The sequence below is a fragment of the Megalobrama amblycephala genome, linkage group LG17 (assembly GCF_018812025.1).
Source record: "Megalobrama amblycephala isolate DHTTF-2021 linkage group LG17, ASM1881202v1, whole genome shotgun sequence".
In the NCBI taxonomy this organism is placed as follows: Eukaryota; Metazoa; Chordata; class Actinopteri; order Cypriniformes; family Xenocyprididae; genus Megalobrama; species Megalobrama amblycephala.
The window spans coordinates 40,266,350-40,287,302 of record NC_063060.1 but is presented as its reverse complement, the minus strand read 5'-3'; the positions used below and the strand labels follow the sequence as shown (position 1 = coordinate 40,287,302).

The window sequence follows — 20,953 nt, the reverse complement described above, 5'->3', positions numbered from 1 at the left end:
ATTTGTCTATCTATATAGCTGTCTGTCTATCTATCTATCTATCTATCTATCTATCTATCTATCTATCTATCTATCTATCTATCTATCTATCTATCTGTCTGTCTATTTGTCTATCTATTTATATATCTGTCTGTCTGTCTATTTGTCTATCTATATAGCTGTCTGTCTGTCTATCTATCTATGTATCTATCTGTCTGTCTGTCTATCTATCTATCTATCTATCTGTCTATCTATCTATCTATCTATCTATCTATCTATCTGTCTGTCTGTCTGTCTGTCTATCTAAATTCAAATTCAAATTCAAATTCAAATTCAAAATAGCTTTATTGGCATGGAGAAAGAAATCTTTACATTGCCAAAGCATTAATAACACTGTACAATAAAAATAAATAAATAAAATAATAATAATGAAGAAAAAAAAATCTAGCAATAAAATAGCAATAATAATAATAAAATTGCAATAAAAATGTTAAATCTTACAATATTTATAGAAGTGTCTCTAGGCATTTAGTGAGTGTGTTGGTAGTTCTGTCCCGCTGGAGGCTCTTTCCTGGTGACAGGACCTCACATACCTGGCGGCCAGGTTTGAGCTTGCTGGGATTTCTCCTAGCAGGTATGGGAGTTTGTCCACATTTGGTTTCTGTTGGAAGTCTTTGTGGTGAGTTGTGAAATGGGGATAGAAAGTGTCCCTAATTTGTGCATATTTAGGGCAGGATGTTAGAAGGTGCAGTTCTGTTTCCACTTCATTCTCTGTGCAGTGGGGACACAGCCGCTCTTCCTGTGGTAGCCAGGTCTGTCTGTGTCTGCCTGTCTCTATGATGAGATTGTGTTCACTGAGTCTGTACATGCTCAGGACTTTTCTCAGTTTAGGGTCACTCACTGTACTGAGGTATCCTGCCAATTCATATTTTCTGTTTAGGGCCAAATAGCATACCAATTTACTTTGTAGGGCTGTTGCATCTGTCCCATGTTTTAGGTATTTTTCTTTTTGTGTTTTAATTATTTGGTTTGGTCTGGCTAAGTTTTTATTTTCAGTCAGACATGTTGTGGTTTGTGTAGTCAACTCCAAGACCAATTTGCCGAGGGCGTTTCTTCCTGGTGTCAGCTCTTGGTAGTTCAGGGCTTTGTGATGGAGGGTCTGTTAATCACTATTTTTTAGGTGGGTATGGAATTTAATGGCCGTTTTTTGAATTGTGATTATAAGTGGGTATAATCCTAATTCTGCTCTGCAGGCATTATTTGGGGTTTTGTGCTGAACTCAAATCTGTCTCCATTTTTATGGATTGGGGTAATTAGGCCTTTGTTCCAAATATTGGGGAATTTTATCATTTCATTTAGGATGCCATTGACACCACAGGGTTTGTATTTTGTCTAATAGTTCAGCTAGTGTCTATCTATCTATCTATCTATCTATCTATCTATCTATCTATCTATCTATCTATCTATCTATCTATCTATCTATCTATCTATCTATCTATCTATCTGTCTGTCTGTCTATCTATCTATCTATCTATCTATCTATCTATCTGTCTGTCTGTCTGTCTGTCTATCTATCTATCTATCTGTCTGTCTGTCTGTCTATCTGTCTATCTATCTATCTGTCTGTCTATTTGTCTATCTATATAGCTGTCTGTCTGTCTGTCTATCTATCTGTCTGTCTATTTGTCTATCTATCTATTTATATATCTGTCTGTCTGTCTGTCTATCTATCGGTCTGTCTGTCTGTCTGTCTGTCTATCTATCTATCTATCTATCTGTCTATCTATCTATGTATCTATCTATCTATCTATCTATCTATCTATATAGCTGTCTGTCTGTCTATCTATCTATCTGTCAGTCTATTTGTCTATCTATCTATTTATATATGTGTCTGTCTGTCCATCTATCTATCTATCTAGTGGTATAAAGTTGTTTTCCATTCCCTTTAGTTACAGTTTTTCTCAGTCGCTTTGGTACATTTCTCAGATCAGAATTGAAATTCTCAAAACTACCTGTTCAATTCTCACATCATTGTGTCACTTGTGCACATCAAAAAAGCAGTTTCTCATTTCTTTGAACAAGTTGCAAATGCTTTGGTACATCCATGCAAATGATTATGTACAATTCTCTGTTGTTTCCTACATTATCAGTTGCTTATGTCATGTTGATCAAAATGTATTATATTGGGTCTCTGTTGAATAGTCTCACCCCCCACAACATTTAGGCACAAGCTCATAGCATAAGTCTTTACATGCAAAATGGTTGAACACGTTATCATAATATGTCAAGCATATTTCTATACTTTCTATATTTCCATTAGACTTTTTTCTAAATCTGTCCTGAATTGGTAAATTGCTCCCAGGTGAATCTTGACTTTCTCTAACGACATGATTCAATGACTCAATGACATGTTCTGTCAATAAAATACAGTACAAACAGTAAGAGAGTAAATTTGAATCTTTTCCATTCTCTTGCAATTACACTCACACATACACTAAGATGTAACTTATAATTGACAATAATTGACATCAAAACTTTAGCCATAGTTTCCATCAGAACATCCCTCCAGAGTAAACTGTTATATTGAGAACATGACTAAACAATTTGACTGTCTTATCCGTACACAATGACACAAGGACTTGTCATTCTGATGGCACTGACATGTTCATTGACACAGATATTTACTTTTGAGAGATGAACTAAGGATTTTGAGTAAGAGAGTGGCTTTTGCAGGTTATCCATGGTGTTTTGCTATTTGTACAAATTGTTTTGAGAAATGCACTTACTGTTTTGCAAATTGTGAGTTTGATTCAAGAAATGTACCAAAGCGACTGAGAAAAACTGTAATACACACGAGGACATATCATAGACTTATGTTTTTATATATTAAAAATATTTTATTATAATTATATAATTAACTATCATTGTGAGAACATTTCACCCACACGGCGCACAAACATAATATCGCGGTATTCTAGGAGATTTCACAGTGCCAACGGAACCAGTGACGTCACTTCCGTCGATGTATTGCGTCAATTACGAAACGTTGCCATTTCCGCCTGGCAGACGAAGGGTTTACGTTTTGTTATACCGATTTACTCCATCAAAATGTCTCTGGGCGTTTTATCACCTCATCTGAACACTCCACCAAACAACCAAGGCATTCTTATCGGCGATAAAGTATATTCGGAGGTGTTTCTGGCCATCGATAACTCGATTATACCCGAGGAAAGATTATCCTCGACCCCGTCCATGCTGGATGGCCTCGACCATGAGACCGAAACAGACCTGCGGATTTTGGGCTGTGAACTCATCCAATCTGCCGGGATTCTTCTGCGTCTGCCACAGGTTACTGTCTAACTATGCTTAATATGAATGAATTAATTCGTTAGATAAATTCATAATGACCTAAAGGCGTAAGACGATGCTAGCTTAGCACGGCTAGTTAGCCGTAACCGGCACATTGAAACCGGGCGGCCTTTTGTCTGCCAGCGAGTCCTTTAGATCGTGCCAGCGGAGGCCCTGCAATGTATTTTGGGTTGTAATTTCAAACTAATTATACATAAAGTGTTGCTTTCCTGTAAGTAAAGTGGCATGAACGTCGTTTTAATGTTTTATTTTGTATTTTATTAGGTGGCGATGGCGACAGGACAAGTCCTTTTTCAACGATTCTTTTACTCGAAGTCCTTCATCAAACACAGCTTTGAGGCAAGTCAAAAATAATAAATGTATAAACTGACTCCACACAAGTCATGAAAATAATTAATGCTGTTTTCACTTTAAAACAGATTGTTGCCATGGCCTGTGTGAACTTGGCGTCAAAGATTGAGGAATCGCCGAGACGAGTGAGGGATGTGATCAATGTTTTCCATCACTTGAGACAAGGAAAGGGCAAAAAGTAAGTCGATCCTGTGTTTTTATTATTAGTTAAGCTAAGTAGGGGAGAGCAGGGACGAAAGTAACGCACAGGTGGGTCAGAAGTAACACAACAATACAAGCTAGATTTGTGTTACTAAATATGTACCTGACTGTGACCCTTATAATATTTAAATGAAAACACATTTTGTCCTTTCTTTGCAAAAAATATTAAATTACATTTTCATTTTAAATTGAGAATTTCAGTATCATCAAATGTTTCAAAAGTAACCCGACGGTACAAACATGAATTGTTTAGAATAGCCTATATATAATCTTATAAAAATGATTTTATATATATATATATATATATATATATATATATATATATATATATATATATATATATATATAAAATAATTATTTTTTATTTATTTTTGGCAGTTGAACAATATGAAAATTGAATTAGCATAATATAAATTCTCAACAATGTAACAGTAGTCATGTTTCCAATCCAGCATATAAATTCAAAATATGCATAAAAACATCTGAATGGAAACTGCAAATTCATAGGTGGCTGTTGAAAAGCTAAGGTTTGGCTAAAAATGGTATGGTAAATGTAAACAGATTGAGTGAATAAATGGTGACATACAGAAATCAGCAACAGATATGTCCAGAAATTACCTTACATAAACATCTGGCTGAATCAGATCTGTTTGTCTTTCTGACCCTCACTCTTGGCATATTCTGCTAGTATAATATGACATAAACATTTTTTAATAAATGCTGCAACGCAGAGAAAGCAAAATTGTCCCGACATGAACTCCTGATATTTAAACCCAATTTACTTTCAAGTCAAACTTCAGGATTTGTTACAGCACTAAATAACCTGTAGATTGATCATTATTGTGACACATGAAATGAGAAACACAACTTGTAAGTAGAAAAAAAAGTACCGCTTCAGCAGTTTATTTACCATACTCGAAAACTGCTTTCCGGACCTAACCTCGGGAAACAATGACGAAATCACATGATATTTGGCAGCTTGGAATGCAAATGTAGTCAGTGCTCTGAGAAAATCGCTTTGTTACTTTCGTCCCGGTTCTCCCCTATTTCGAAATTTTTTTTTTTAATAAGATGTGTAACTTTTATTTACCATGAAATCCAAAACGTATATTAGATAAAAGCTGTCATTTCATATCCCTCAATTACTTGTCTGTTCTACTAACTGGATTGCACGATATTAAATGATCTGTTTATTTGAAACCATTTTGAAGATGTTTAATTTTTACTGCTTGAATTGGAGAGAAATTGTGTTATAAGCAAGTATAATCTGCAAAGAGTATATGAAATAAAGCTGACAATGTAGATGCCATAGAAATGTAGTCTTTCTAATAACATGCGTCCAACGTGAATTAGGGCTGCACGATTAATCGCATGCTTTTGTCATGCGTGTCTCGTCAGTAAAGCCGGTTCTGTGATTAGCGGTAAATGTCCATCACCTGCTTTCAAATGGAGTGGCACTTAATATACAGAGCCGTAGTTCGCGGACAAGCTACGCAATATCGCGTTCGTAATCGAAAGCGATTCATCTGCGATTATGAACACGATATTGCGTAGCTTGTCCGCGAACTACGGCTCTGTATATTAAGTGCCACTCCATTTGAAAGCAGGTGATGGACATTTACCGCTAATCACAGAACCGGCTTTACTGATGAGACACGCATGACAATCTCGTGCAATTAATCATGCAGCCCTAACGTGAATCTGTTTTCTTTGTTATACCAGGAGCACCCCTCTTGTCCTTGATCAAAACTACATTAACACCAAGAATCAAGTGATCAAAGCGGAGCGCCGTGTCCTTAAGGAGTTGGGCTTCTGTGTTCATGTCAAACATCCACACAAGGTGACTTTTGTTTTCTAAAATTATACTGTTTTACTCAGTTTATTTATTATTTCTCAGTTATACTCAGGGCCTAAAACTAACTTTTTGCCACGCCTACCAATGGCTGGTGACTTAAGAAAATGTACTGGCCATATTTTTTTTTACCAGCTATGAAACTGCAAAAACAGGCAGTTATGACACACAAATCATAGATAACAGCGAAAATTCACAATTCTCTTTTCCAATTTTGATACCACAGCTAAAACAGTCAGTAAAAACAAATCTATAAGTAAAAGCACAAATAAATACAATATAGCAAAGATACAAATGAAATGTACAGTGTTTTTCAGGTAGGTCTGACAGTAGTTTTTGGGTACAGATATTTAATAAATTAAGCAAATGTAAAATAACACTTCATAGTCTTCACTGTCTAAATATACTTAATTAATCCTTATTTAAAGTTTCAAACATGATTCGATCAAGAGCAGTTAGTCCTTTGTTGTTTGATAACATTAAAAAGCAGCAGGAATATTAGGCTGCTGTCACTTTAAGAGTGAATGCACGGATCTAATATACTGATACTGTACACATGCGTAACACTTGCTATTTTGTGACAGTTTTGTGTAAGTTTGTCCGCTCAAGTGCAAGAAGACGTGAAAGAGAGCTCAGTTTAGTATTCGCGCCCTGTCCAAGAGATGCAGCATTCTGGGACACTAAACTTTCCACACAGTTCACATGTAATAAAATAAGCTCCCTTTCACATGTTCTTTATTTAAATGTTCCAGGCTTAAACTTTTCGCTAGCCCGTCAACTGTCCTGAGTGACGTTCATGCATTGTTAGAATAAAAATTTTACCAGCCAAATGGCAAGTGACAACGTTTTATATACGCTCCAACGGCAATTTTTTCTCTCATTTGGCTTTTGGCGAGTGTTAATTGTAGGCCCTGGTTATACTGCTATTATAAAAAAATTTTTTTATGGAAATCCTGATAGTGTCCAATCAATTAATTTTACATTTTCAACTATTTCAGATTATTGTCATGTTCCTACAAGTGCTTGAATGTGAGAAGAATCAGATGCTGGTTCAAACTGCATGGTAAGTGTACTTTTGTCTTTGGAGCTCATGAAAATGCCCTTCAAATTATGACTTGGAATTTTTTCCCCTTATAGAGGAGACATTGGATCAGGTTTATGGTTGGACTCGTGCTGTGTTTCCACTAGTAGCTGTCATAATTTGCTGATAAGAGCTTGAACTTGTGAAAGAGCTTGCTACTTAGGCATCTACAGGACTTAGTGGAAACACTGCATTATAAAGTATGAATTGCATTGTAGCTTGGTATACCTAAAGGTAAGATAGGTTCACATTATTCTGGCATCCCCCCTTTGCTTTTTTTGTAATAAAAATGCAGGATTATTCAGTAGGTCATGCATTATTGACTTGTTGCACATCATTGAGGTTCTGGCTTATGGAGAGCTCTGTTTAACTTTGTCCTTTCTCTACTCTTTGATTAAAGGGTAGCCCATGGTGGTAAGTGTCACAGAAAACACCCGAACTCCTCAGGCACAAGACCCAGGAACCCCTCCCACCTCATTGGCTGGCCTTTTCGAGGCTGCCAGCCAATCCAGTGAGAGCTCTCAGCGGAGGTTGGCTTTGCTGGGGGGTCCAGGATTTGCTTTTTTCTTTTTTCTTTTTTTTTTTTTTTTTTTTTTTTCTCCCCCCAGAGCTCAAGTGCTAGTAGATAGTTGTGCATTTGTTGCTCTCTAAATCCAAATGATTTTTTTAGCAGTGAAAACGGTATGTTACACTTTTTTTCATATGAATTTTGTTCATGTGAATTGTCACAGTAAGTTGTCCCCTGATATTGCCTCTCCTCACACCTTTTTTTTTTGATATGGGGTTTAAAAAGTTTCGATTTCGCCAAACATGCACGTTTGTTTTAGCATGTTGCTTTAGTTTTGTGATTTGAGATGATTATTTACTCAAATTTAAGATTATATTGCTTCCATCATGGCTACATTTAAAAAAAACAAAAGTGAGGGAAAGGACATGAAGTTAAGAGTCTCCATAATAAGCCATATGAGAGAGCGAGAGAGAGAGAGCATGGCAGGTGTTGTAGGTTTTTGTTCATGTTTTGCAGGAACTATATGAATGATGCCCTCAGAACCAATGCGTTTGTGCGGTTTGAACCTGAGACCATTGCGTGTGCCTGCATTTACCTCGCTGCTCGGGTGTTACAGGTACGGGCCTTGGATTTATTTTTCCATTTCATTACATGTTTACATCCTTGGATTTATTTATCCATCTTCATTCTCTCCATTTCTTTTTCAATACATGTTTTTGTATTTCCGCAGTTTCCCCTTCCTTCCAAACCACACTGGTATCTTCTTTTCGGTGCTACCAAGGAGAGCATCAAAGAAATATGTATTAGCACGATGAAGCTTTATTCTAGGGAAAAGGTAACTTAAATTTAATACACTTACAGATTTGCATTACTTTGGCTATCTGCTAAATAAACTACTTGAATTTTACTCGGATGCTGTTGTTAATACTCTATCCATCTTTCAGCCTAACAGTGAACAGCTTGAAAAACAGGTGGAAAAGAGGAAGGTGGCCCTGGAGGAGGCTAGACTAAAAGCCAAAGGACTGAATCCTAGTGTCACACCAGCTCTCGCTGCCTTTGGTGGATTTTCCCCAGCATCAAAACCCTGTAAGTTTGTGTTTTGCTTTGCTTTTTCTTATGCCGGGTACACGCTGCATGATTTTCAAAGATTTTCGTGTCCACTACACGACTGTCTTATGTGTGCACATTACACAACAGGGGTGAGTTTCCCGAAAGCATCGTTAGCCAACTATGGTCGTAAGTCCCATTGAACTCTATTGGTAACGACGGAACTTGCGACCATAGTTCGCTTTGGGAAACGCACCCCAGATCACACATTACACAACATTTCAATCGGAAGAATCGCAGATAGCTCTGTCTGGTCTACAAAATGTTTCACAACCAAACAAGAAAAGAAGTGCTACAGGAAATAACGTAATATCAAACACAAGAATCGATATCTTCGATAAAATGATGCACGCAAGAAGCTTGCGACTCAAATGTGTCTGTGTGGTGATTTGCACTGAAAAATAATAATATGAAGGAGAGAATGGTTGCTTGCTGATGTTTTGTCGCAGGTCCTGAATTCCCTTGAATGTGTTTTGACTGGAAATTACAATTTCCAGTCAAAACACATTTCACACTGCATGACAGACAGGTCCAATTAATTACCATGCTAAATATTTCATGGGCATTGACAGCCACATCTGCGCTTCTCTCAGGTTGCGTCTTTGATAGGACACACTATGCGAATGTCACTCACGTAAACGAGCACCAATTTACCTCCGATTTAGGGCATTTGCCTGTAATTTCCACAAAGCTGTCAGTGAGTGAAAATCAGGGCTTAAATCGTGCAGTGTGAACCCAGCATTACTGATTAAGCTTTCTGCAAGTATTTGTCAATTCCCAGGCATCTAAAAATGTTTTCCTTTCCAGCTTCTCCACGAGAAGTGAAGGTGGAAGAAAAATCGCCAAACTCTAAACTAGTAAAGGAGTCTGAGAACAGACAATTGTTTGCCAAAAGCCCATTGAATGGGTAAGTATTTAATATACACCACCTTATCTGATTAATTTTAATGAGCGCATGAACACAATGGCCAATCAGAGGTGTTTATGAATCCACTCAACAGTGCTCAGTGTCACATTTTTAACATTTTCAGATACCGAACTCTAGTATTCCTATATATATTGTATAATTTAGCTTTATTTTAGTACTTAAACTTGCTTTACTTCAGATACTAGTTGCCCTGTCAATTTCTAATTTTCATTTAAGTATTAGTTTTTCCATCTAATATTTACATATTTTATTTCATATTTAACTATTTTTAATAGTTAACAAAAACACCACTGCTGTCTGTCCCTGTTTTGATGTACTATACTATATTGTTTACAGTTTATTGTTTTATTTTTCTTATGTAGCAGCATGAAAAAGGAGGAGAGAAAAGTGTTTCAGAATGGCAAGAACCATAGCCGGTCTCGCTCGCGATCTCGCTCTCAGTCTCGTTCTCCGCACCGACAGTAAGTTACAACGTGCAATTTCACTTCAAAGAGATATTTTATATCTGTACAGCAGTTTGAAGTTTTAAACCGACTAGCTTTTTCTGTTGCTGACACGATGTTCTCTCATCCTCAGTCGAAGGAGCCACTCAGGAACGTACAGCTCTCACAGCAGCCACAGCCCATCTCCACGGCAACACAAAGGTCGCAGAGCTTCGCCGGTTACGCAACTCAGGACGGAGCGAGACAGACAGAGCGAGTCTAGTCGGCATAGCAACAAAAGGAGGAGATCGCGGAGCCGAACTCGCAGCACTTCTCGCGAAAGAGCCCGTGACCGCGACTACGTGAAACACAAGCACGACCGCGGCACCAGTCACCACTGGGACCATCGCGAACGTGAACGCGAGCGTGAGCGCGACCGCTCGCGTGATCACGGACGAAGCAAACACCAGAGCAGGTCACATTCTGGACACAGCAGACACAGGAAATGAGGCGCCCGGCACTGCTAAATGAAATGGAGGGAACTGTGATGGCACTGGACAACAGGACTAAAAATTTGTTGGAAAAATGCTTGCTTCAACACAAAGTTTTCCCAGAGTTAACCTTGTTAAGAAGTGGATGTTCTCTCGATGTTATTGTTCTTGCATCTCTGACTGACTCATAGAGTTGATTTAGCAAGGTAGTGGTGCCTTTTTTATGTATTGTTTTACTTGTAAACTTGAAAGTGAACAACAGACTGCTAAAAATCTGCCTATTATCAGGGATCACACAGGAAGGAACAGACGAGGCCTGTGTTAAATATTTTTCAAATGCACATGTGTTTGTGCACTGTACATATAAAGCTTATTTTTATGATGTCAGAAGATGACTTTCTATTCGTTTCTCTTCACAAAATAAAAATGCTATAACATTCAAATTCTGAGAAATGTTTGTATTGAGTTACTAATGAAAATGAATTGCAGCAAACACTTTTTGGGTCATTTCACAAAAGTATTGGTACATGTTTTCAGTGCCTGATTAACCAATGACATTTCATATCTTGACAACATAGCAGAAAAAAATGTAAGTCTACATTAAGGGATGCATAAATTACAATAATGTTGCTTTTTATGGGGGATAAAAAACAACAACTTGGATTTCATCAAAAATATCTTTGTTTTCACGAACATAAACGAAGGTGCAATGGGTTTGGAACGACATGAGGGTGAGTAATTAATGACAGAACTTTCATTTTTGGGTGAACTAACCCTTTATTGCATTTGGTATGATTATGTGAGACGTTTATAATCTAGGTTAATTTATGAATGTACTATTGTTAATTTGTAATGGCATTACCTCGCGTTAAAGTCGTGATGTAACTTTAGTAGCGACAGATTTTTGGGCTTGACATTAACACCCGCCAAATGCGGGTAGATTTCAGCAGTGGCGTGTAACAGTCATCCCCAATAACCAATTTACCGGGTTGAATTTTATAAATAATATATTCATTTTTCAATTGTAGTCTTTAAAAAAGGCATCTGAAATAATAAACCAAGTGCAATGTATTGATACATATCGATACTGAAATTTCTGAAACGCTGCCTACTCATCTCCCACAGAATAGAAACAGGATAACAGCTGCGCTTCGCTTCTCAGACACCAAGTTAACACACAAACCCTCCTCCCTTTACCCGTTTCATTTAATGAATATTGTTGTGTTACAGGGTTTGAGTTTCGGTGTGGAATTGCGCTTATTGCGCATAATTTTACTCCTTTCACGCAGATTTTGTGCTCACCCAAAGTGCGCACACATAAAGCCGCCTCTCAGTGCTAAACTAAGTTATTTTTCACTGCTTATTGCGCTTAAACAGTCAAATACACATTAAATAACGTCAAAATGCCGATCTTGGTGAGTATTCACGTAAACACTGTCAGTTATGTTTTAAGTGAACGTAAACAGTTGAGAAAGAAAGTCTTAAAGTGACAGCAGCCTAATATACCTGCTGCCAAATTATGAAATATTGAAAATATCTGTATGGCAGTTTTCTTCCCCATGGTATTGATGTCAAAATTGTGGCCAGTGAAAATGCTGAGTGGCTAGAAACTTTGGAAAACTACTAGCTACAGTGGCTGGTGAGCAAAAAAGTTAATGTCAAGCCCTGAATGTGACGAACATCTGAGTGAAACGTATTATAGTAAAAAATAAAATGTAGCTTGGGAACTTGGTTCTATCTGTCGGTTGTTAATTGGATGGAGGTAGATCTGAATGTGAGCTTGCAGTCGATTGTAAGAAAGGGGCAGAGTTTAAGCAGACTAAATGAAGTCTGGCATATATCACCAAAAAAATCTGTCGTTTTAACAGTTGTTGTATTTTATTTAAAAAAAAAAAATTAAACATGCATAAGTATATCGTTAACAATAAGATCAATAACAATAATGAAATGTATGAACTTAGGTTAATCAATTGCATATTGTGTTCATGATACCTAATGCAACAGTTATTAACTTCAATTGAATAAATATGTGTATAAAATATCCATGTATAAAAGCTGTACTGTAAATGTCTAACTTTTAAAGTGCAATTGTTTCTTTGCATTGACAAAATGTGTAAAAACTGCAGTCAAATGTCAAAAAAGAACAATTTCAGTATCAATGCAACAGAGTTACACTGCTTAAACCTGATCAAATGGGTCCTGAAAATGTTTTTCACATCTCAAATGAGAGTAAGATTGTGGTCACTGAAGAGGCTGCATCTGTCATCCAGTGGCTGTTCCAGGCGTTATCCTGCGTATGTGTGTGTAGGACTTCCTGAGAGTCACACTACCATGGTGAGATACTCCACGTGGAAGCACACACTCCTCAGTCAACTTTTTTGCCTCTGGGTTCCAGCAAAGAACGGTAGCAATCACTTCGTTCTTGTCATCTCGGCCACCAGTGATGAAGAGCTTGTTATTACAGGCGGCAATGCCACAGCTGGCCCTCTCACAGCCCAGCTGGATCACTAGCGTCCAGAAGTCTTCAAGAGGACTGTAGGAGTACAAGGCCTTCATCGCTCCACCTTTATTTCAGAACAAGTAACATTTCAATCATCAGAGCATTGCAGCTGAGTAGTTTATGATATTATTCAAGCTCTAACATCAAGAACAAAAAAGGTACAAACCAACAACAAATATGGCGTCCTTAAACGTCACTGCATTTGTGCATTTGGCCTCAGTCGGCATTGGGCATTTTAAGCTCCATTTATTTGATGTGGAATCAAAGCATTGCATGTTGTTTGTGGCTAGCTTGCCGTTGGGGCCTCCACCTATCACATAGATGCATTTGTCATAGCTGGCAGCAGAGAAGGAGCTTACACTCAGCATGAGCGGCGCTGCCTGGAAGGAGGACAAAAACTCATAAACTTGTGTGAATTGTAATGAAAATACCTGAACATGTGGATTCAAGGATTAGTTAAATTCTGTCATGTCGTTCCACACCTGTAAGACCTTCGTTCATCTTCGGAACCCAAATTAAGATATTTTTGATAAAATCCGATGGCTCAGTGAGGCCTCCATTGACAGCAAAACAATTAAAACTTTCAAATGCCCAGAAAGCTACTAAAGACATATTTAAAACAGTTCATGTGACTGCAGTGGTTCAACCTTAATATTATAAAGCGACGAGAATACTTTTTGTGCGCCAAAAATAAAAAAATAGCGACTTTACTCAACAACATCTAATTCAATTCAATTCACATTTATTTGTATAGCGCTTTTCACGATACATATCATTTCAAAGCAGCTTTACAGAGAATGCATGTCAACATTACAATTTAAAGAATGCAGTTAGCAAATAATGTAATAACTTAGGCAATTAATTTACAATCACTGTTAGCAGTTTAACTGAAGGTAGAAGCAATGAGCTCCTGGAAAAATGAATTACATATTAACAATAATTAGGATATATAGAAATTTGGGAATGTGCATGTTGATCCAGATGATTGCGTCTTCTGAAGTCCTCGCAGGTGATGTGATGGGTGGGATCTAGTGATTTCAAAACACTGCTTCATGAAGCTTCGAAGCTTTACAAATCTTTTGTTTTGAATCAGTGGTTTTGGAGCGCCAAAGTCACGTGATTTCAGTAAACGAGGCTTCCCCCGCTAGAAATTTTTAATTCCCAGAACATTCTCAGAATGTCCCCACTGGTATTAAGGATGTTGCCAATTAACGTTCCCAGAACGTTTAGAGACGGTCACGATGTGGAGTTCTTTTAAGGTTTGGGGAACGTTATTTGGTGGACCTTCAGGGAACATTCAGGACGTTCTGGGAATGTTTAGGGGACTATTACTATAGGACGTTCTGTTAACTTCCCAAATGTCCTCTTTGTAACGTTCTCGTGCGACCATAAAATAACCAAAATAGAACGTCCCTCATATTGGGAACGTTATTAAATGACCAACAGAGGACCGTGTGGGAACGTTCTGTTAATGTCCCAAATGTCCCACTTTTTTTGACCATAAAATAACCAAAATCGAACATCCTCCTAAAGTCATATAAGGAACCTTGAACTGCAGCACTTTCATTACCAAAAGAGGACGTTTTAGGAATTTTCGTCACCTTTAGAGAACTTTTAGCGAACGTTGCGCAAGGTCACGAGAACGTCACCTTCTACGTGGGTTGTTATGTCATAAGTGTTTCGAAATTTCAATAGTTCACGTGACTTTGGCAGTTTGATACACGCTCCGAACCACTGATTCGAAACTAAAGATTCGTAAAGCTTCGAAGCTTCATGAAGCAGTGTTTTGAAATCGCCCATCACTAGATATTGTTGAATAAAGTCGTTATTTTGTTTTTTTGCACACAAAAAGTATTCTTGTCACTTTATAACATTAATGTTGAACCACTGTAGTCACATGAACTGTTTTAAATGTCTTTAGTTGCTTTCTAGGCGTTTGAAAGTGTAAATTATGAGGGTGAGTAATAAATGAAAGAACTTTCATTTTTGGGTGAACTAACCCTTTAACCACCATCTGGGACTGCAGAATTGCCCTCCCCAAATATTGACCGTTGTGTCTTCAGAACTCACCTCTGTCCAGCAGTTATGAAACGGATCATAGGCTTCAACACTGTTCAATCTCTGAGTTCCATCAAAGCCACCCAAAACATACACCTTTCCTCCAACAACCGCCATCTTGTGTCTCCAGCGTCCTGTGCTGAGGAACTCTATCTGGATCCATTTGTTCAGCGATGCATTATACTTCCACACATCATGCAGTGTTTCCTTGCCACCTGTTTTAAGTTTACAATAATTAATGTTTTATACATTTCTTGCACATCACCTTCTTAGTAGCCTATACCGATGCTCACCCGATATGTAGACTTCATTTCTGAAAGTGACACACGCAAACTCCACCCATTTCTTATTTTCATTCTCAGACTCCATCTCCGTGTTTGGTAGTTTTGCGACCTCTAAGCGGCTCCTGCGTAGTGGGTCCAGACAGGTCACTTCAGATACAAACTTCTCTTCCTTTGTGCATCCTCCGATGATCATAAACACCTCAGACTGGAACTCCCGCACTCTTGGTTTGGTGCGCTCTGAGATCACCTATAAACCAAGAGGATTTAACACAGGATGTCTCCTGCTTCCGCCAAATGATCGCCTTGCACGTGCTTCCGCCAAAACCACACTTCTGTATTCTTCAAAACGCTTACGCTGTATGTCCTACGCCTTCCCTATTCTACTTACGGAAAAAACGCGGTACCAGTTCTGTTTTTTTCCGTAAGTAGAATAGGGAAGGTGTAGGACATACAGCGTAAGCTTTTTGAAGAATACGAAAGTGTGGTTTTGGTGGAGGCACATGCAAGGCAATCATTTGTTTATATAAAGCATATACAGCTGTATTTTTTTTCGAAAATGACTGATGGTTTCTCTAGATAAGACTCTTATTCCTCGTCTGGTATCGTTTAAAGCTCTTTGAAGCTGCACTGAAACTGTCATTTTGACCTTCAACTGTTTGGTGCCCATTGAAGTCCACTATATGGAGAATAATCCTGGAATGTTTTCATCAAAAACCTTCATTTCTTTTCGACTGAAGAAAGAAAGACATGAACATCTTGAATGACATGGGGGTGAGTAAATTATCAGGAACATTTTATTTGAAAGTGAACTAATCTTTTAATTGATAGTTTGCGGAGATCTGATTTCTAGGGAGGACCCGATATGTCATGATATCGACAAACTGACATCATCAGAGAAGGAAAGCCATTCCAGAGCGGAAGCAAATTTTCAGATTTACACGATTAACACGACAAACACATTTTTTTTCTGTGTATTAACTTTCACTACAAGTTCACAAGTCTAGTAATGTGCGTTAACAAATAGGGTCAATTCTGATTTAATGACGACTTTAAAATACCAAAAAATGTTACGGCCACATAAGTGAAATTTCGCGGGCAAAAAAGTCCACAGTTTATTGTCTTTTCTCTCATATTTCATGGATTGTTTTTGAGCTTCAGCTACAGTCAAAAAGAAAAAAAGTTAACTTTTTTATGATTTTTGAATTTCAATTGTACAGTAAAATTCCATCAAATTGAACTGAATAATTCTTACATATTATTCATATTATGGATTAAGAATTTTAAATGAGATCTTAAAGGGTTAGTTCACCCAAAAATGAAAATTCTGTAATTTATTACCCTCATGCCGTTAATCTTCGGAACACAAATTAAGATATTTTAGTTGAAATCTGATGGCTCAGTGAGGCCTGCATAGGAAGCAATGACATTTCCTCTCTCAAGATCCATTAATGTACTAAAAACATATTTAAATCAGTTCATGTGAGTACAGTGGTTCGATATTAATATTATAAAGCGATGAGAATATTTTTGGTGCGCCAAAAAAAACAAAATAACGACTTATATAGTGATGGCCGATTTCAAAACACTGCTTCAGGAAGCTTCGGAGCGTTATGAATCAGTGTGTCGAATCAGCTGTTTGGAGCACCAAAGTCACGTGATTTCAGCCGTTGGCAGTTTGACACACGATCTGAATCATGATTCGATACACTGATTCATTATGCTCCGAATCTTCCTGAAGCAGTGTTTTGAAATCGTCCATCACTAAATAAGTCGTTATTTTGTTTTTTTTGGCGCACCAAAAATATTCTCGTCGCTTTATAATATTAATATTGAATCACTGTACTCACATGAACTGATTTAAATATGATTTTAGTACCTTTATGGATCTTGAGAGAGGAAATGTCATTGCTCCCTATGCAGGCCTCACTGAGCCATCGGATTTTAACTAAAATATCTTAATTTGTGTTCTGAAGATTAACGAAGGTCTTACGGGTGTGAAACGGCATGAGTAATAAATGACAGAATTTTCATTTTTGGGTGAACTAACCCTTTAATAAAACATTTTGAATAAATTTCAATGGAACAAGGGAATGAACTGTTTCAGTTTATGTGATTCATATTCATTAATTAAAAAATAAAAAGTTTACATTTCTGAATACGAATCACATAAACTAAAAATATGACCATAATATGTAAGGATTATTCAATTTGATTGAATTTTACTATACAATTGAAATTCGTAACTCTTACATTTTTTTTGAGTGTACCTTCATTATTGAATCAACGCCACTGTGGCTGAATCTACAGATCCACGGCAAAATAAGTCATATTTTACGTGGGGTTTCGGTCTAAAATGACCAAAACAATGGGAGAAAAAACATATCCTCCTTCATACTGAGTTGTCTTTTGGTTGTGTTGATTATTATATCACTTAAATAAACATAGTTGAACATCAAAGTTAGAAGGTTCCCTGTATAATTTACAGCATTTGCTGACAAAAAAAATATTTCATATATAACCAAAGTATGGCGTAAATATGCCCAAATTGACTGAAGAATCAGAATCAAATCAAGAGCTTGGTAACATATCAAATGGGGAAGTTTGTGTCGATACCCTGCCCTAATATCCCTCATCTTCAAGGACAAAACCCACTTATGAAATACACTTCCTCCAAAAAGCCTTGCTATGTCATTGTGACTCACTGTTATAATTCCAAATCTAGGATTTCACTTCCTACTTGAATGAACTTCCTATTTGAAGGATCTTGTGATCACTTCAGCATTCAGAAGAAAGGTCACCTTTGTAAAACTGACCTCTTTCCCCGAGAGGTGATAAACCCGGGCCTCCTGCAGCAGCGGGAACACCTCGGCGCACTGGCGGATCAGCGGGTCTCCTTCCACCCTTTCTACAAAGTACCACGGGTCCAACAAGGGCAGTCGCACATGTGTGAGAACACGTGGCAGCAGAGCCAGCCTTTCACCCTCTCGAGCCCTGACCCAACGGATAACCACGTCAAACACCTGTTCCTCTTCTGTTACCCCCAACTCATCATGCTGAAGCAGACTGACCAACACATCTGCAGGAAGCTCCAGGATCTCATCATGCTCCACTACTTGAGAGAAGTTTTGGATAATGTAGGTGCGGACTTGGGCTTTCAAAGACTCCAACGAGTGGACGTCAGCTAGATGAAGGATGCCCACACAGTTTTCCGGGTAGAGGGCCTCGGCTAAGTAACTGGCACAGGCGTCCACTATACGTGGAAACTGATATGAAGAAATGAAGAAATAAGAGAATAAGAAATGATTCTTGAGCACCAAATCAACATATTAGAATGATTTCTGAAGGATCATGTGACACTGAAGACTGGAGTATTACAATATTACTGTTTTTACTGTATTTTGGTCAAAAATTAACCATTAAAATGAACCATTAACCATTAAAAGATGCACTTATACAGTATATATCTTCTGTAAACATTGTTTTAAAAGGTGCTACATAAAGAAAACTTTACTTTTTACATTAATTTTATGCTTTTATTTTTTTTTAGTAACCTGAAATAGGCTGATAACAAATTTGGACTTGGCAGCAATTTCATTATACTTATGATTATGCAAATAGTTTACCAGCTACATCAACTATATTTAGCAAACACATGACTCCACCCAGCTACCTGAACCCAGATGTGACTTCTAAAACTGAGTGCAATGGAAAATATCCTCATTTTCACTTCCCTGTTATGTTTGGTACTTTTGACGGTTTTGATGTCTCCTCCAACAACAACAACAACAAAAACCCAACAAAATACCACAAATGTTGCACAGGGGAAGTAAAATAAATGTCATGTACACCCAGCTCAAACACACGAAACATAAAACTGTTACATATAGGCTATTATAGAACCATATAGAAGTCCTGTTAGTGTTCATATGGGAAATATGTTTGTTAGTACAAACCTGAAAAAGGCTGGCTGCCTCAAGCATTCTCTGAACATTGTCCTTGGTTATGGTGACTTTGCTGGTGTAAGTGTATTCTAACAGGATTCTCATGGTGTCAGCGTCGAGGCCTTTAAGGTTTACATTTTCTTCATGTTTTTCTCTCAAGTCATTACAAAACATTGCTCTGTAAAATATAAAAACAAAAATTTGGTTGCACTTTATTTTAAGGTGTCTTTGTTACACTGTAATTATACATTTAAGTAATGAGTAATATTAAGTAACTACATGTACTTACTGTAGGGTTTGGGTTTGGTTAGGGTTAGTTATGCATAATTTATAGTTAGTTAGTTACTAAAGTAACTACATGTAACAATGAAACTAAAATAAAATGTTACCAAATATTCAGCTTATTTAGACTAATTTAACCCTTGTGCGGTCTTCATTTGGGGTGTACACTCAGAGTCTTTGGGGTCTCCAGAGACCCCAGGCAACAAAATGTAATTTTATAACAAATAATATTATTTTTTTTAAACAAATTAAATTTTACTCTGTTTTTTAAAGTTTTTACTCCACATTTGTGCAGTTTTTGGAGGATTTGTGATATCTTTTAAATTTATATATAAATATATATATAAATATTTTTTTAAAAATAGGTTTTTATACAAAAACAGCTTATTATTAGTAATTCACTTTATAAACAACCCACATTTCTAACTTGCATTCATGGGGATAATATGGATAATTTGACATGGTTTAGTGTAAGATTTTTGCCCATCTTTTGAAAAATGCAGTTTTAAAAGTAAAAAAAATATCACTTTTTACCTGTAGATGGCTGCAGAGCTCCACTACTTGCTGTTTGACTAACTGAAAGACATCTTTTCACAAGTTTTTTTTAAAAGTTGAATTCATATCTAAATATTATGAAATCACAATTATAACAACAAAAATTACTCTTTGTCAAAGTTTAGCATTTTTTTTTGTACTGAAAAAAATATTTATTTATTTTTTATTTATTTATTTATATAAATTTAAAAGATATCATAAATCCTCCAAAAAATGCACAAATGTTGAGAGAAAACATTAATAAACAGAGTAAAATTAATTAATTAAAACAATTATTTTGCTACAAAATTACATTTTGAAATTACATCCTTTTTGACCCCAAAGACCCTGAGTGTGACTTTTTTTTTACATTAACATAAAAAAATGATATCATTCCAATTTTTTATTTTATTTACAGATCTTGAAACTGTTAACCACCATACAAAGTCTCATGCCATTTGGACAAAGAGAACATTTTTTTAAATAATAGCAAACATCATTTGCTGGTCAAAAAGACCCCGAAGACCCTATAAGGGTTAAGGTAACACTTTATTTTAAGGTGGCATAGTTACAGCTACTACATGTACTTATTATAGTACTAATAGTAAATTATGCATAATTACAAGTAACTAACTCTAAATCAAACCCTAACCCTATAGCAAGTACATGTAGTTAAAGGAAAGGTCACCCAAAAATGAAACTTCTGTCATTTACTCACCCTCAAGTTGTTCCAAACCTGTATGAATTTGCTGAACACAAAAGAAGATATTTGGAAAAATGTCTTGCTCCCCATTGACTACCATTTATTTTTCCTACTGTGTGGTAGTAGTAAATGGGGGGCGAGATCTGTTTGGTTACTGTCATTCTTCCAAATACCTTCCTTTGTGTTCAACAGAACAAAGAAATTCATACAGATTTAGAACAACTTGAGGGTGAGTAACAGGATTTTCATTTTTGGGTGACTATCCCTTTAAGTAATATTACTCAGTACTTACTGGAATAAGTAGCCTACAATGTAACTACATCACTTTAAAATAAAGTGTAACCAAATCTAATAATCTATTC

The 20,953-nt window shown here is 36.8% G+C and overlaps 2 protein-coding genes and 1 long non-coding RNA gene across 5 annotated transcripts in view; 2 read left to right on the top strand and 1 right to left on the bottom strand.

The window, feature by feature from the left end:
• The window catches only part of ccnl1b (cyclin L1b), a 23,365-nt gene extending 12,633 nt beyond the window's left edge, over positions 1–10,732 (top strand). The window contains exons 1-11 of one of the 2 annotated variants that reach the window (XM_048164358.1): positions 2,990–3,327; positions 3,613–3,687; positions 3,768–3,877; positions 5,623–5,740; positions 6,751–6,815; positions 7,858–7,957; positions 8,072–8,176; positions 8,286–8,427; positions 9,256–9,355; positions 9,739–9,837; positions 9,953–10,732. In XM_048164358.1, coding sequence (XP_048020315.1) covers positions 3,088–3,327; positions 3,613–3,687; positions 3,768–3,877; positions 5,623–5,740; positions 6,751–6,815; positions 7,858–7,957; positions 8,072–8,176; positions 8,286–8,427; positions 9,256–9,355; positions 9,739–9,837; positions 9,953–10,307 — 1,509 coding nt within the window. In that variant the 5' untranslated portion in view covers positions 2,990–3,087 and the 3' untranslated portion in view covers positions 10,308–10,732. Of the gene's footprint in view, positions 1–2,989; positions 3,328–3,612; positions 3,688–3,767; positions 3,878–5,622; positions 5,741–6,750; positions 6,816–7,857; positions 7,958–8,071; positions 8,177–8,285; positions 8,428–9,255; positions 9,356–9,738; positions 9,838–9,952 lie in introns of those variants that run through there. The other variant, XM_048164357.1, reaches the window with a different exon arrangement.
• Positions 10,733–20,953, bottom strand: part of klhl6 (kelch-like family member 6) — a 10,749-nt gene continuing 528 nt past the window's right edge. Inside the window, exons 2-7 of one of the 2 annotated variants that reach the window (XM_048164353.1) lie at positions 19,085–19,250; positions 17,930–18,394; positions 15,141–15,378; positions 14,860–15,062; positions 12,956–13,169; positions 10,733–12,853 (exon numbers count right to left, since the gene is read on the bottom strand). In XM_048164353.1, coding sequence (XP_048020310.1) covers positions 12,552–12,853; positions 12,956–13,169; positions 14,860–15,062; positions 15,141–15,378; positions 17,930–18,394; positions 19,085–19,250 — 1,588 coding nt within the window. In that variant the 3' untranslated portion in view covers positions 10,733–12,551. The remainder of the gene's footprint in view (positions 12,854–12,955; positions 13,170–14,859; positions 15,063–15,140; positions 15,379–17,929; positions 18,395–19,084; positions 19,251–20,953) is intronic. The other variant, XM_048164354.1, reaches the window with a different exon arrangement.
• The window catches only part of LOC125251385, a 2,838-nt gene continuing 2,645 nt past the window's right edge, over positions 20,761–20,953 (top strand). Inside the window, exon 1 of the long non-coding RNA XR_007180988.1 lies at positions 20,761–20,820. This is a non-coding gene — a long non-coding RNA (uncharacterized LOC125251385). The remainder of the gene's footprint in view (positions 20,821–20,953) is intronic.